At 44.1% G+C, this 16,170-nt stretch overlaps 1 protein-coding gene across 1 annotated transcript in view; it reads right to left on the bottom strand.

Annotated features, from left to right (window-relative positions):
* The window catches only part of sgip1a (SH3GL interacting endocytic adaptor 1a), a 50,888-nt gene that overhangs the window by 12,364 nt on the left and 22,354 nt on the right, over positions 1 to 16,170 (bottom strand). Inside the window, 12 exon segments of the mRNA XM_079740044.1 lie at positions 1 to 605; positions 699 to 773; positions 1,240 to 1,311; positions 2,166 to 2,251; positions 2,513 to 2,633; positions 2,717 to 2,778; positions 7,296 to 7,539; positions 8,490 to 8,553; positions 8,854 to 8,916; positions 9,425 to 9,457; positions 9,650 to 9,674; positions 9,996 to 10,059. Coding sequence (XP_079596170.1) covers positions 1 to 605; positions 699 to 773; positions 1,240 to 1,311; positions 2,166 to 2,251; positions 2,513 to 2,633; positions 2,717 to 2,778; positions 7,296 to 7,539; positions 8,490 to 8,553; positions 8,854 to 8,916; positions 9,425 to 9,457; positions 9,650 to 9,674; positions 9,996 to 10,059 — 1,514 coding nt within the window.

The raw sequence follows: 16,170 nt of genomic DNA, 5'->3' as shown, positions 1-16,170 counted from the left end.
GTGAGGGGACGTAGCCGGGGGAGGAGTGGGTTCTCTGGGGGCGGGAGGTGGAGGGGAGGGTGAGGCAGGGGCTGGGTCTGCAGGGGGGGAGGAGACGGAGTCGGGGGCCTCTGATGGAGGAGGGGAGCATGGCAGGGGGGGCAAGGGCTCTTCTTGTGTTGGGGCTGGGGGGGAGGGAGCTGGCTGCTCCTCTGGGGGGGGTGGAGACGCTGCTGCAAGCAGAGATGGCGCCGCTTCTGCTGGAGGCGTTGTTGCGGTCGGCGGAGGAGGTGATGGGTCTAGGGGAGGAGGGGAGGCTGGTGGAGGTGGTGCTGGGTCTTCAGGAGGAGGGGAGGTCTGCGGAACAGAGACTGGGTCTTCTGGAAGAGGAGGGGAGGCTGGTGGGGTAGGGGCTTTGTCTTCGGAAGGAGGTGGTGGGGAGGAGGGTGGTGGAGGTGTAGGGTCCTTTGTAAGGGCTGATCTCACTGGGGATTTATCACTGAAGCAGACCCACTGGTCACCGGTGTCATCCCCGATAGCAGAGGAGCCCTCCTCAGGCCCAAAGATGTTGTCCAAGTCAGCGAAAGAGGGCTTCACGATGGAGCCCTCAGCTTCGCTTGGCACTTCTGCAGCGGACGAAATAAAAAAAGCAAGGTACTTGGATCAAATTTCCAGGAAAGTGTACCAAACATGTTCATGGAGATAAGATGGTATCTTACCAGTGCCGAATGGTGAGGGAGGCCCGGTCGTAGGTGGGGAAGTTGGGACATTCTTGGGGGGAAGTGGAGGTGGTGCTGCAAGGATACAGTGGGGCATCGTGAGCTTGGCTGCTCCATCTCAGCACCAATACATAGTGTCACCCAGCTGAAGCTTTGGCTACACAGCTGCTTAGCAAGTACTTGCACTGGTCCTCATTTCAAGGTTTTAGGTAAAACCTTTACAAAACGGACACTTTAATGAATGTTTGATCAAAGAAAATAACCCATGCGTGGAAGACACCAAGCACCACAGTATGTTTGCAAGCATGCCAAATGCAAGGGTGATTGTGTGTGGAGGCCAAGGGTAGGAGTCCAGTCACTGAATGTCCTGAAATGAACAGTTAGAGATGACACCGTACCAAACCATTGTTCTGAAGGCTAATGAAATGGAGGGGTTGAAAAGTGCACTGTGAAGGTCAGATGAGGAGGGGGGTGGTGGATGGTTCTGTGCAGTCATTCCGAGTGGAGTGGTTGCAAGGGGGGGTGATGCAGCTTAACTTACTTCCTGTAGGGAAGGGTCTTGTCAAAGGTTCTGACAGAGGAGCCCCCCACATATCTGACTCAAACAGAACCACTTCATCCAGGGGGCCGGAGGGACATAGGGGTCCATGTTAGTGTTAAGTTACCAGCTTACTGTGCATTTGCATATTGAGAACACGATTCAGTTGTGGCAATGTGCGACCTCATCGCTAGTGGCCACCTCCATTTGACACCCTGGACCTTGAACGATTGAGTCTGTTTTGGGGACGTTATGGGGGACTTGCGGAGTCCACAGACAGTAAATACTGAACTTTGGCAGAATGCAGTGGATGAAAATTGGCATCATTTTCTGTTCTTTTCTAATTGACTTAACTAACTCCAATATGGATATCATTAGCTTCTATGAACATTAGCTGAAGACGGACCTTTTAACAAGTATCAATGACACAAGAGAAAAAATAATGTTCTCTGTGAATAAAAGTATAAAAAAGAGAGTGCAACTGTGTTCACATTAGTCATGCTTCAGAAGGTGGTTACATAACATAGCTCTCGACAAGGCTGCCTGGCTAAATCCTGCTGGATTTGGTGCATGACTAAGGACCAAATCCACAGAGAATCATAAAACAACAGATTGTATGTGGTTAAAAAGACCACTAGAGAAAATATTTGGCAAAGCTTGAGAATATTTTCTTAATTTATACAAACAATAGTTCTCATGTTAGCTTAAGTATAAGTTAAAAGGAAGGCATAAGAAGAAATACTGAGGGAAGAGAGACATGAAAAAAATACAGTTTTGCATAAAACAACCACACTTTCTAGATCGTATTGCTACATGCTCCCGGAACAACTGTCCAAACTGGTTAAAATATCCGCAGTGGAAACCCACAGGAAAAAGAAACCTGTGAACCCACACATGGAAGTAAAAGGAACAGAAATAAAGAGACTCACCTTCAGTTTTCTGTTCCCCGAAGGCTGAATCAAGTGGAGGCCCGAATAGCGCTGTGGCATCTTCTAGTACTTGTGTCTGCTGGCTGCTGGGAGAAAGCATGAGTTAACCTCCATCTTAGTTCCAAGTCAATGAGAGTCAGCTAAGAACATGAATAACCATATTAAATAGGGAGAGGTTATATCCAACGTCCTTACCTAAATATACTATCGAATACAATCCTACTAACCTTTTAAATGAACAAACTAATTCAAGTTGCCTTGTAGGATTGCAATAATAGGCAAATTAAATATTCAAATTGGAGTTTCAATAAAAAAAAACATTTGAGGACCAGCCGGACAATGGCTACCTTGTGGGCGGGGGGACAGGAGCTGGCGTGGGGACCACAGCAGGCACAGTGGGCACAGTGGGTACAGTGGGTACAGCGGGTACAATGGGTACGGGACGTCTCGGCCTTGGGATCTCCTCACCTGGAATCACACCAGTTAGCACTGCATGCTATTGTTAATCACAGTAGTGACAAGTACAGGCCTATGTCTGCAAGGACACTTACCTGAGGTGTTCCGTTGCAACACACCCTGTAATAAGGTAAAGAGAATAGCCCAAATAATTATTCTTTATAGGCTGAGGAATCAGATAAAAGTGCGATGATATCTGAGCTACAATGCAAAGACAAAAAAAAAACAGAAATAAAGAGAATGCATCCTACAGGACAAAACAAGCCATTAACATAATTAACAGGAAAGTTGCCTGCGTTTGTAAAGCTCGATGGTGCACATTGTCCAGCCGCCAAGGTCAGGAGATGAGCTCTTGCCTCAGGATGACTTAATCAGATGAGACAAAAGGAACTATCTGCTTAGCAACCATTTCCACAGGGGGAGGCAAGACTACAGCGCACACAGGAAGATTCGGTTCTGTATGGATAAAGCGCACCAGTAGTAATAATTGCCATTTACAGACAAGGATATGAACGCCCGTCTAGGCATGTACCTCAAGATAAATAAGCACACTATTGACGGAGCTCTTTCACTTTCCCTCTTTACATATTAACAGTGCTACATGAATAACAGCAACCCAAACAAACACGAGCTCTCTAATGAGTGCATATCGAGCCATCTGTGATCTAAGAAGAGCAGGCAGGAGACGGACAAGAAAGAGAGAGATTGGGTCATGGGCTGATGCCACAAGTTATATCCTTTTAAAGAATCAAGTTCTAAAGCATCACAGAAATAGGACAGAGCGAGAAAACAGCCAGAGAGTGAGAGAGGGAGAGAGGGACAGGGAGATGGGGAGAGAGAGATGCTTCAGCAGCACTGAAAGCTGGACAAGATAAGGAGGAGGATTGCGTTGTCCGCAAGGAAATCAATCACCAGTAGGTGCCATCAACCACCCTGCATAAGGGCCATGGGTGAAAAGCAAGCTTTCCACGTGACCACACACATAGAGAGTAGCAGCATAAATACATGGCAGGCTTGAAATAAAGAAGACAGACACAGACACGTACAGAAGTGACTATAGGGAGCACATTGAAAGGGTCCAGCCGTCAAAGGTTTATATTTATTATTCAAAACACTACTCAGGTTGCCAGCTCAAGGCCTACTAGGATCAAACCTTGGGTACACATGTTAGACTACATACTGCTGATCTAGGAAGGCGATGCAAGAAATTGCAACAGTTTGCGCTTAACATTAAGATCTCATGGGTGCAAAATGCTCCCCACGTATGTTTCCTTTATTGTGTAGGAGGGAACACTTTTGCCCAATCACCCAACGTAACTGACCTTTCCTCAAACACAAGATATAAAGCAAACAAAGGGTTTGGAAAAACATTGATGAATTAACCCCCAAGAAACCCCCTGCAGAATTGAAGGAGAGAAAATCAACACTTACCGGGCTACGTCTCTGTGACCAGCAAAAAGGAAGAGAGAAGAGATACCTGGTCAGAGAGTGACAAATCAGTCAAGATACATTGTATGCTTCTGGTGAGGAGGAGGAGGAGGAGGAGGAGGAGGAGGAGGAGGAGGAAGAGGAGGAGGAGAAACATAGAGAGGACCTCTGAAGTCCAGCCTTATTAAGACTGGTGCCACTGGGTTTGTGGGTGCAGATGGTGTAACCATTACTGAGTTCAAAGATTATGAATTGTATTTGTATTGTTTTAACCATAATCCTGCTGTTTATGTCCTCCTTCAACTGTCCCACTTGCAGGATTACAGATTTCAGGTACATATCTAATCACCCAGTAATTAGATATGTCTATTACTGGGTGCACATCTTTAGTTCTTTCCGATAATATATGGTTGTTCATATATATTATTTATATTTTAAAGTATTTATTGAAACTATTATTCTATTCATTGATGTAATGTTTCATTTTCCTCTCTTCTTTTAGAACATTCTGCTGGTTTTCAATTAACCTCACCCCTTTCATACATCTTACACCCAGCTCTTACTTCTGTGCTTGTGCCATTTGTGCAGTCAGCCATGTGTCATGGCCATGATGTAACAAGGGGGCGGGATTCGGGTTGGCATGGTTGTTTACAAAATGAAAGAAATTTGATCCAGTTCAGTACTAATCATGCAATTCCAATAAGGCTGCTGGACATCCATTTTCAGCAAATACAGAAATTATAATATCGTATGGTTATTAACAAATGTGTGGTTTTAATTACATTTTATAAAAATCCTGAAGGAATCAGCCATTATTTTATATTTTTTCATCAACTTCAATGAGCAAAATAACACCCATGAACAAGACAAAGAATAGAGACTAAAGCACTACATCTCAAATAAGTAATTGTAAAGCTCTGCAGTCCCTGTAACTAGTGGGCCTATTCTGGAATCTCAGTAGCCCACAATCATTAAAGCGGAGGTTGAGACTCTCGACACTAAAGCCTAACATAGCACTCACTCCCAACACACACTGACAAACTGAGTGTGCGCAGAGTAAATCTAGAAGTAGGACTTGATGATGGGCATCAAGTTCTACTTGCAATGAGGTCAGCATGGTCAAAATCAGTCATGAATAGGACTAACATGCACAACTTGTACATAATAAAAGACTGTGTTTGATACACATGGTGGGTGTATTTCAAGCAAACACAACAAAAACAAAACAACAAAACAAAAACACAAACAAAACACAAACAAGAATGCATAATAAGCGCAAACAAACGTGCAAGGAAAATGCTTACCGGACTCCTCTACAGAGGTCAACATCATTCCAGGTAGCAAAGAGATAAGGGAAGAAAATGCATTAGAAAACAGAATGTGTCTTACATTTGGCAATACACGTTGCATATGATGTAACATTATAGGTATATATAATTAGATATAAATAATATCTTGGACTTATATAGTGCCCCAAATGAGAGAGATTTAAAAAAAGATTTAAAACCGTTAAGTTCTATAAGCACACACACACGCACAAACACACACAACACACATACAAAAGCTCACATACACAGCCATGAATTATGCATGCAGAATAAGCCATGTGCGACAAAGGTCTTTAGCACCAATATGTCACATTAGTATGTGATAAGTATGCACATTATCTACGTCAACTACGATTGCATGTGTACAGCAGCACAGCACTGCAGTCTTCCAATGACTAGAATAGGAAAACCAATACACTTCAATGGTCAACACTTAAATGAGTGGTCCTCATTCAAACATCATGTCAGGACAAAACAAAGGGAGACCCAGCAACCAGCAACCCAGGGAAAAAAAAAGGATTGCCGTTTGTGGTGCTTCCCTGAGGAGGTTAACCCTGGGTTACTGACACTGTTCTCGGTAGGCTGCTTTATGACCACTCTGTAGCCAAGGGGACCTGGGAAAGGCATACAATGTGCCGGCGAGCGATCCAGCTGTGTGTGCAGCTACAAGGGGTACTTGATAGCTCTATATAAATGGCAAAGTGAACCTGGAGGAGGGGCTCGGGGAAGAATAACAAGTCCTTGGCTGCGGGTTTACCATGGCATATTTTTGCCAAACATTTGTTTTTTTGGCAAAGCAGCAAAGGGACAACAAGACAAACTACTACATGCGAGCGGGAAAGTTTTTTTCCGGTTTGGCTCAGAATGTTTAGAATGGACAGATACTTGGGCAGTCTAAAAGCATCACTAAAGTGACCCAATTGAAGGAAATTTAAGCAATGCTGTCGATGAAAACGGGAAATACTGTAAAGAAGAAGCTCTTCACAATCCAAATTAATCAAACTATGACAACATGGCTAAGGATCAAGTTCTGCGACGGGACTAAATCGCACAAAGAAAAAATGTTTGTGCAGGTTTTTCATTTAATGAAGGCACTTGAGGTTGTATCATTCTCAAGTTAGCAGGTTCGGAGACTGAATGACTAAATTATGGAGGAGCACAGCTTAAATGACCACAGACACTGTGTGCAGCCCATAAACAGCCCTGGTTCACCATGCCTACTTTCCAACGTTAATTATTCAGAGCAGGGCTGACACTCAAGCCGCACGGCCTCTGTGGTGTTGGAGTTAAAGCAGCTTTCCTACGATCTCATTGCTTTTACACATTCTTGGGAAAAACCCGATGGCGTGTTTGCTTCTTATTGAGCACATCAACAAATAAATTGTATGGTTGTGGAGATACGATGCCAGATGGTTTCTGATGCAGTGGGCGGCTTACTTAGTGTTGCAGCATGCTGAATTAAATGGGACTGCAGCGAGGTCACCCATAGTGCCACATGAGTAGCAAAGCCATGAGAAATTAACTTGACTCGACTTACCCTCATTAAATGGAAACGCATTCATATTTCACAATGGGATCCAACTCAAAAGGGATTTCATTTGATCAGATCCTTTTGTTACCATCTACAACTGAGTGACAAATCAGTCCATCCTAATTCATGCTTATGACATGACGTAAGAAGTGAAACCAAGGGCACATTGTGAGCATTACCCTTTCAAAACTTTCCATAGCATGCCAGAATATGACTTAGTATGTCCTTATATTACAGCACTCTCATAAGCAGCATAACCATTCGCCTGATTCTTGTCGATCATTTACAGAATCAACCATTGAAAGCAGCATAGATAATGTGTACATGGCCGAATATCAACACATTACACAGCACACTTAGAACATATGATTCACATATCAACTCCACGCATCCACAATGGAAGGTCTCCTGTAAAAGCCGTGTTCACAGCAGCAGTGGTAGGGGCTACTCACCATAGGTGATGGGGACAAGGCTATGTTGCAGATGGAGGCCTTGAGTTGGTCTACAGAGGGCATCGCCACGGGGCAGTCGGACGGCAAGGGCTTGATCTTGATCTTGAACTTCTTGCGGTGGTCCTCGTCTTCCTCGGACTCATCGGAGGAGAAGAAATGGGTCTTGACTTTGGGGGCAGGTGGAAAGGGAAACGTTAAGGACCGAAAGTGGTAATCTGGTTTGTAACTGCCCAAGGCATTGTGATTGATACAAAGGTGAAATTGTTGTAAGCTAGCCAAGCTAATGAATGCACTATTGCTGCTATCTCTTTTACCTTTCAAATTGGAAAAAATGGTGCACAAGTCAAAACTACCTAAAGAATAGCATAACACCTTTATTGCCCTTTTAAATTAAGTGCTGAGCTTAATGTTGTAGTTATGGCTAAATTCTCACATAACACAAAAATATAGATAATGAGATTGCCAGCCCAGTGTTAATTTGTGTTTGTCAACTGTGTGTGTGTGTGTGTGTGTGTGTGTGTGTCCATCAACGCCTGTCCAGTACTTCATGCTGTAAGTCAGTCCATCAAGTAATTCCAGGGAGCAAAACATCATCACCCTCATAACAAACAGTTGGCCAGGGCACTATAAAGCATCTCTTTCACTCAATACTGGCTGGCGGTCTGGGATAACCATGTATTGATTCTAGCCGAGCTCCAGATTCAGGGGAAATAAATGCACTTTTAACCTCTTCCCTGTGACTCACTGTTCAAGTCTGGGGAAATAAGTGTACGATTAATACTGACCCAAAATGGTGCTCTATGTTCTAGTTTGGATTTTGATTTTTCACAGAGAAAAAAAAGCATGAAGGGCTATCTTTATTTATTATCTCAATTGCTTTGTCAATGGACGCACTGACTTGCGCTAGCAGATGGTCATGATGGTAGCAGAAATGCCCCTCTGATAGTTCAGACTAGCCTTGAAATATAATACATTAAACATGTTGAGCTCAATTCTAAATGAAGCACACAGCGTTTAGTGGGGCTGTGTGGCATGTTGGAAGGATGCATTACATGGGGCTCAAGTGACCTCCCATTGACATGCCATGCAGTACACATAGAACACATCCAGATGGATGCCATGAGGATATCTGCTGCTTCTTCGTCTTCGTCGGGTCTCAAGCTGTAGCCCTCTTCGTCCACCTCCGGAGAGTTCTGCAACACACAGCCAAACACATTAGTTTACACAGTGATTGTGCTAGTGTTTGTCTTGTTTGTGTACCTTTGTAATGTTGATCTGATCCAAGTCTTTTCAAAGTGTGTGAAAAACTCAAGGTCCAACTTTGACAGGAAAGAGATTTCATCCATCTTGAACAAAATAATATTACATTTTTTTGGAGGCCAGGTCTTGTCATTTAGGCAAGTTACAAAAGTTTCTCCAGACAAATCTTAATTGTATATGTCATTGCTAATGAGGTAAAAGCCCACAAAGCATCACCATAGGATTTTACTTACATATCTTTCCCAGTCGATCTCTCCACTGAAGCCGTTGGCAGAGCCGTTGGACTTCTTCTGAGACTAATAAGACAGTAAAATTACAACCACACCAAACAGTGTTTCTCTGGAAGGCTGCTTTAACAAAACAAAAGAGTCTAGTCAACAGTATGATGAGAATGTGGCTTTGAGGGAACTATGAATTTCCCATCATTAAACAATCTACTACTTAAGTTGTTTGATGATTCAATGATTTTAACAATTTCAGTTAGGCTTTAGAACAAGATGTCAGCCATTACCTAACTGACGAATGAAACAGCACTGCTCTCTTTTAGAGGGGTAAGTATTGTAGCCCAAATACTGCAGTTACAAATGAGTGATGAGAATATTACTACTGTGATTTAATATATCTATAAATTACTGCATGCAACTAATACTACCTTCATCTACCATTATCACGTTTATGCCCGTCTTGAATATCCCATGAAACAAAACTGTGTCGCATGGGATTTTCTTACACAGCCTTTACTATGCTAAATTGGCCTAGGGACATTAGTCTATCCTACAAGGGTTTCTAATTAGAGTTCAGTACCAAGTCAGACTCTGGGGGCTCCTGGCTGGTCAACTGGATGAAAACCATGATGGAAAGCACAGTGAAATTTCATTCAAACGAAAGACGGCCAAGATCATTATATCATTGGTGAACACAGAATATATATACAGATCTAAACATGCTGCAATCACTGAACTTGCCAAATATACTGGCACAAGACATTGATTGCCGTTCAGGAGATGATGAGGAGTTGAAGTTACTTACACCCCCCTCTCTTTCTGGGGACCCCCTGTGTAAAGCAAAAAAAGAAATTAAAGGGGAGTGAGCAACATTAAATAAACATAATACGCAGACTGAGATTAAACCAATATCACACTGTGGCGGACGGAAAGCTAGGACAAAGAAATACTACATTCTATGAACATTTCAGAGAATGGAGAAATGTTTTGCAGGTATGGGGTTAAAGAGATCATGTCAGGAAAAGTTGACCAAATAGATAATTGTATATCACCTATGCATAAATAACCAGTGAAAACATATATATTTGCTGCATAATACATGCATTCAGGTATTGGTGAACTGCCAGGGCAGTCAAGGAAGACAGACTCACGTCGAGTCGTTGTCCTTCTCTTTCTTCCGCATCCCGAAGGCCTTCCTGGTACGTTTTTTCAATCCTGAGGAGCAAATAAAGGAGAGAGATGGGGCTGAGTGCCTGTGTGTGAGGGTGTAAGTGACCAACACAAAGTATAGATCTTGCGTGTGTAAATGAGGATCAGGGAACAAGGTCCGGTCAGCGGATTACAGGCGGGGTTTTTCTGTGTGTTATTGAGTGACTACACACAGCGTGAGGGTAAACTGGCTCCATGTCAGAGCTAAATTGGTTCACGGACAACTTTGGATCAAAGTATTCGATTTTGTCCAGACATAATGTTTTAATAATCTGATCGTCCTTCAGAAAACTGTCAAAATATAAACCCGCAACGTACAAAAATAACCTTTGCATCCTTGACAACAGAGTAAACAACAGGAGGCCATTTAGCGAGGCGCCAGATCTTCAATTTGATTGATAGGAAGTCTGGGTGAACTAGTAGCCTAAAAACAGGTTGAATAGCCTTAAAGTAAATAAAAAAGAAGGAAGTGTATTTCTACTCCCTTCCTTCACACTCGTTTAATAAACCTACATATCAATTTGAACCTCATCATTAAAAATAAATTGACAACATATTCAATTAAAGATAATGTTATATGAAATTCCAGTTGCCAAAAAATATTTCCCAAAATAAAAGCCCAGTTGCCCTCCTCTATGTTCAGTGTGATTATCCAGTCTCTCATATCGTCATTCCTTCATCTCTTGGCCTGATTCATCGCTCAGAAAACACGGACATACAGCCACAGATCAGCAACCTGATGCTGCCTAGCTAAATACAACTAGCCCGCTCAGCTCATGAATAAGAAACAATGGCCGAGACAGCATGTTTTCTGAATGTATGACGATTTACATTTCCACTCTAGATTGTGCATCAGCATGGCGAAATGGCCCATCGCTCCGTAGGAAGGAATGGAAGTACTCTCATTGATGCAGCAACACGCACTCCCTGCACCCAAACGCCGAGACCTACTTCATGATTTATGTTTGTAGAGTTTTCGAAACACACTCAGGGCTTCATGTCTAGTGAAATATAGCGATATTATACAAATACATACTCAAGTGAGGCTTTATTTTTGTCTAACACAACTCTACGAGCACAATGTGCAAAAAGCAGATCCAGAGGTCTTCCGTTAGGGGGGATCCCAGAGGAAGTGGTAACGTTGTTAGCGGCGTCTCGTGATGACACTAATGTAATTGCAGGGAAAGCCACAGGATATGGAGATTAATACAGGTTTTGGAGCTTAACAAAGGATCTGTAGTTAAACACAAGACCTGAAGCAGAACACAGAACCCGAAGCTTAACACCGGATCAAGAGCAAAAAAAACAGGATCTGGAGTAAAACACAGGATCCGGAGCTAAACACAGGGTCCGGAACTAAACACAGGATCCGGAGCTAAACATATGATCCGGAGATAAAAACAGGATCCGGCGCTAAACACAGAAAAGCTCAACTTTCTCTCGGACGCAGCAGTCATCCGCTGCCCGGACAGTGCCCGTCACGTCAAAAGGTACCACTTGGTCGTGACGTCAGTGTGCCTCGGAAAAAACTGACGTGACAAAAAGAAGGCCACCTGCACATGCAGCAGAGTGGAACAGAGTGGCTACATAGTGTTTTGGGGAGAATGGCAAAAACAATGGATTTTACATCCTTTGTTCTCGAAATTGGGGACTTATTTCAGTAACAATGATAAAATGGCATAGATTTTGGGTTCACTAGCTCTTTAACACTTTTTCTAAGCATAGGCAAATACAAATACACACATGTTCTTTACATGGTGTTAGAATTCCAGAAAGATGGATATAGTGTAGAAATGTGAATCAAAGGCACCATGTCAAATGCCCTCAAAAGGAAGCTCCCTAAGAAAACCCCAAAATAACTGAAAATAGTTGACTACTATTAGACTCCATATGCACCACCATGGAAACGGCACGCAGATGTTGAAGCCAGCAAAATATGGAAGTCACGTGAGAGTTAATGCTATGGTTAGAGAATTCACTGTGCCTCTGGGTACACTGTAGTGACCCATGAGAGCACTAGTCGCTCAGCTTTTATCATACAAATAGTGTATGTGTGTGTGTGTGTGTGTGTGTGTAATCAAAATACATTATTGTTCTACATTATTCTATCTAAATACATTTTTACTACTCCTCACTTACAATTTAAATTGAGGTGCTTAATGTGCCGCCTAAAGTTGTCATTTCCTCAACGTAATCTACTTCTGATTCTGAAAAAAACATTGCTCGGTTTCAGGAATAGGAACACAGAGCAAATCTAAGGCATGGAGTTGAAGATTATACAACACAACACAAACAAGCAGGGGCCTGCCACTCAACGTTGCACCATTTATCCTGGGCTCACATTTGGGACAGGAGCAGCAGATGCTGTTTCCGAAGGAGCTCTGAGAGGGGGAGGGGGATCACTGGTGGAGGGGCACTCTAACACACACACACACGTTTTTAGTCTGCCAGCCATATCAGACCAGAACACTCGAGACAGTGAATATACAGCGTTTGCTGTTGTGCATACTAAGTAGAGAGCTTAAGACCAACCTTACTTGGAGTCATTGATACATATAACTTTAAAATGGGAACTGCCCACAACCCCAAAGGATTAATGGTGTGGACGGATGTTGTTTTCCACCAAGAACAGCTAATGAGGGAAACAAAAGCACAGGTTTCCCTTTGCAAATTCTAATGGTGAAACAGACATCAACGATGTCACAGAACTGAACACTGACATATTTTGCCACCAAACATCTCACAGATGTGTGAGATTGGCTGGCTTTAAGAATGTTAATGTTGAGAGGTTAGAAGAGCCAGAGAGAGGAAGGAGACACCACAGAGAGAGGTAGGAGACACCACAGAGAGAGGTAGGACACACCTCAGCGAGAGGTAGGAGACACCACAGAGAGAGGTAGGAGACACCCCAGAGAGAGGTAGGAGACACCTCAGAGAGAGGTAGGAGATGCCTCAGAGAGAGGTAGGAGAGTAAGGAGACACCACAGAGAGAGGTAGGAGACACCTCAGAGAGAGGTAGGAGACGCCTCAGAGAGAGGTAGGAGACGCCTCAGAGAGAGGTAGGAGACACCCCAGAGAGAGGTAGGAGACGCCTCAGAGAGAGGTAGGAGACACCTCAGAGAGAGGTAGGAGAGTAAGGAGACACCACAGAGAGAGGTAGGAGACACCTCAGAGAGAGAGGTAGGAGACACCTCAGATAGAGGTAGGAGAAACCACAGAGAGAGGTAGGAGACGCCTCAGAGAGAGGTAGGAGACGCCTCAGAGAGAGGTAGGAGACACCTCAGAGAGAGGTAGGAGACACCTCAGAGAGAGGTAGGAGACGCCTCAGAGAGAGGTAGGAGACACCTCAGAGAGAGGTAGGAGACGCCTCAGAGAGAGCTAGGAGACGCCTCAGAGAGAGGTAGGAGACACCACAGAGCGAGAGGTAGGAGACACCACAGAGAGAGGTAGGAGACGCCTCAGAGAGAGGTAGGAGAGTAAGGAGACACCACAGAGAGAGTTAGGAGACACCTCAGAGAGAGGTAGGAGACACCTCAGAGAGAGATTAGTCAGGTGAACAGCGTGCATGTATGCATGCATGCATGCGTATTTATATGTGTCTAAGCAATGCATTTCCATGACCAGCAGTCATCGGAGGGGGGGGAACCGTATTGACTATGGCTGAGTCATCCTTTGGTCTGGTCCAAAATGGATGTAGGCGTCATACCTTCCAGGATACCCACAAATCCCGGCTTCACATTGTTTGATCGATCACTGTCCACACTTAAACTGAACAGCACAAAAGCCAAAAAGAGTCCCTTTGTTTTACCATTGCTTGAAAAGTCAACAATGATGGGGTAGTTCTAGTCTAGTCCTGTGATTGGACAGTTTGGTATCCATGCATCCATTCCAGACCATCCATTGCAGCTTTGACTTACTTCTAGTGGCGCTAGAAGTAAGGCTAGGTACACCCAACAGGCTAACATAAACCTAGTTGATCACCCAGACCAATGCTCAGTAAATCCACAGCAGTGGGTGTATTAATGCACGCATGTCTTTGTGTATGAAAACAACATGCTGTCACTTGGTCTGAGCCAAAATGCCAGGATTAGCCTTTCAACACAGCGTCCACTATGCGAGGCCAAGAGCGCAAAGGTTGCGAACACATGCTTGTAGATGCATGCACTGTGAACCACCCACTTGGTTTGTTATTCGGTGCATTCACACTTTGTAAATGTTGTTTGTTAAGCTAGCAGCGTCAACGGCCGCAACAACAGAACTGGGTCAGAGCCAGAGACCATATAGTAGATTGGGGACAGTTGGCGTGGCAACCAACAAAAGATGTTTTGGAACGTGACAAAGGGCATGCAGCCATCTGTCGAAGGAGTGAGCTCTTGATGTAGTCCTCTTCTCGACTCCTGGCTTGCTTGATAAATTAAGAAGAATCATTCAAATCAGGGTCGGTTGTCCCAAACAGACCCTGGAGCCAAGATTCAAACCTTTATTCACGGGCTCCTGCAGGATGCCCAACCACCAGTGTAATCCTAATACATGGTTGACCCTCTTCCACGTGTCACTCTCTTACTCTCTGTCCCATTCTGTCTCCTCTCCCATTGTGTTTTTTTAATTTATCACAAAACAGATCACACATCACAATGGCGGGGCTATCGAGTACCTAAAAAGGTGCAACCCCTTCCTTTTGGGTTACCGTACCGTACAGTTACCGGTATACAGAAAGGCCAATCACAAACCAGCCACTCCATCTCTATGTTGGCGGGGTGTGATACCTGGGTAGGATGTCCCAGATCCCCCATAGTCTGTGAGGACTGTTAGACCAACGATGAAAGAAGGCCATTTGATGCCAATACCAACCCCTCAGTTGCTCCCTTGATCAAATCCTTTAGAACCGTAGGGGGTTAGAGACGGAGGGCTGGCAGGGATTGAGGATGACAACAGGATGAAGGTGAATCCAACTAAACTGTTTGATCTACTCATCAAGAGTAGTGGGGGGGAGAGAGACAGATGTTTGGCAGGGAGAGGGATGAAAACAGGATGAAGGCAAAATGTATTTACTGCCTGATCAATCTACAGTGGGGGTCAGATACGGGCTCTGGCAGGTAAGGGAGGTGAGGGCAGGGCGGACATGTCCTCAATAGGAGTTCGGGGTCAGGAACCGGGTTCTGGCAGGGAGGAGGATGAAACCAGAACGAGGTGAAACTCTATTTTAACCGTGTAGCGATTCATTCATTCTTGTTCACTGTGTACGTGCATCCTTTCAGCTCCATACATCTTGTCTCATTATCTCCCCCCTTTCATCACCATCTCTCCTTTGCTCCGCCCACCCACTCTGGCGCCCAACGGCTGCCGCTCACAGGCCCTGAGTGCCGGGCACATACGGAGTCATGTTGTTGATCTTCCAACTGTCTCATTAGAAAGGACCGTTTAGGCTGTTGGGTTATGGCGAAACGTGAATGATGTTATTGCGTCAATGGACAGGACACTTTTGTAAACCACAAAATGCTTTAGGAAAGCGGGGGGGGGGGGGGAATTACAAAAGACTACAGCCACCCAAACTATGGACTGTTCAGGTTTCTGCTGTCTGGAAGGTGTTAATGGGGCACAGTCTACCAGACTCACAATCCATTTTTTCCCAGAGGCCATCAGGCTTCTCAACCAGATTCATTCATCTCAGTGATCGTATTGATCACCCCGATGAATGCTCCGCTCATGGTCTATGGACCGTTGATTTACATCACCAAAATTCCATACTCATATTCATCTGTACACTCTATATTTATAATATTACAACTCTTATTCACTCGTCTGTATTCCCCGTCTCTGTAACAACTTTATTTCCTTTCAACCATTCTTGTTGCTATTTATTCCATAATTTATGACCCTTTTTTACCCTGTGCATGGGATAAATAAAACACCATGACAATTCAGAATGTACACTTTTGCCTGGTCCCATACTGTACAACCTACTCAAGGCAACATTAGCTCAGAGCAGATGGCACAAAGCCTGAGAATCTCCCCTTGGGAAATGGGTGAATCCATCCAGGCTCTTTAGCAAAGGAAAAAAAAGGGTTATGCTGAGCAAACACGTTCAGAAGCCCACTAACGCAAATATATGGGGAT

Source organism: Pollachius pollachius (genome assembly GCF_949987615.1).
Source record: "Pollachius pollachius genome assembly, chromosome: 7".
Taxonomy (NCBI): domain Eukaryota; kingdom Metazoa; phylum Chordata; class Actinopteri; order Gadiformes; family Gadidae; genus Pollachius; species Pollachius pollachius.
The sequence above is the reverse complement of the archived record's forward strand: the minus strand, read 5'-3'. Positions and strand labels throughout refer to the sequence as shown.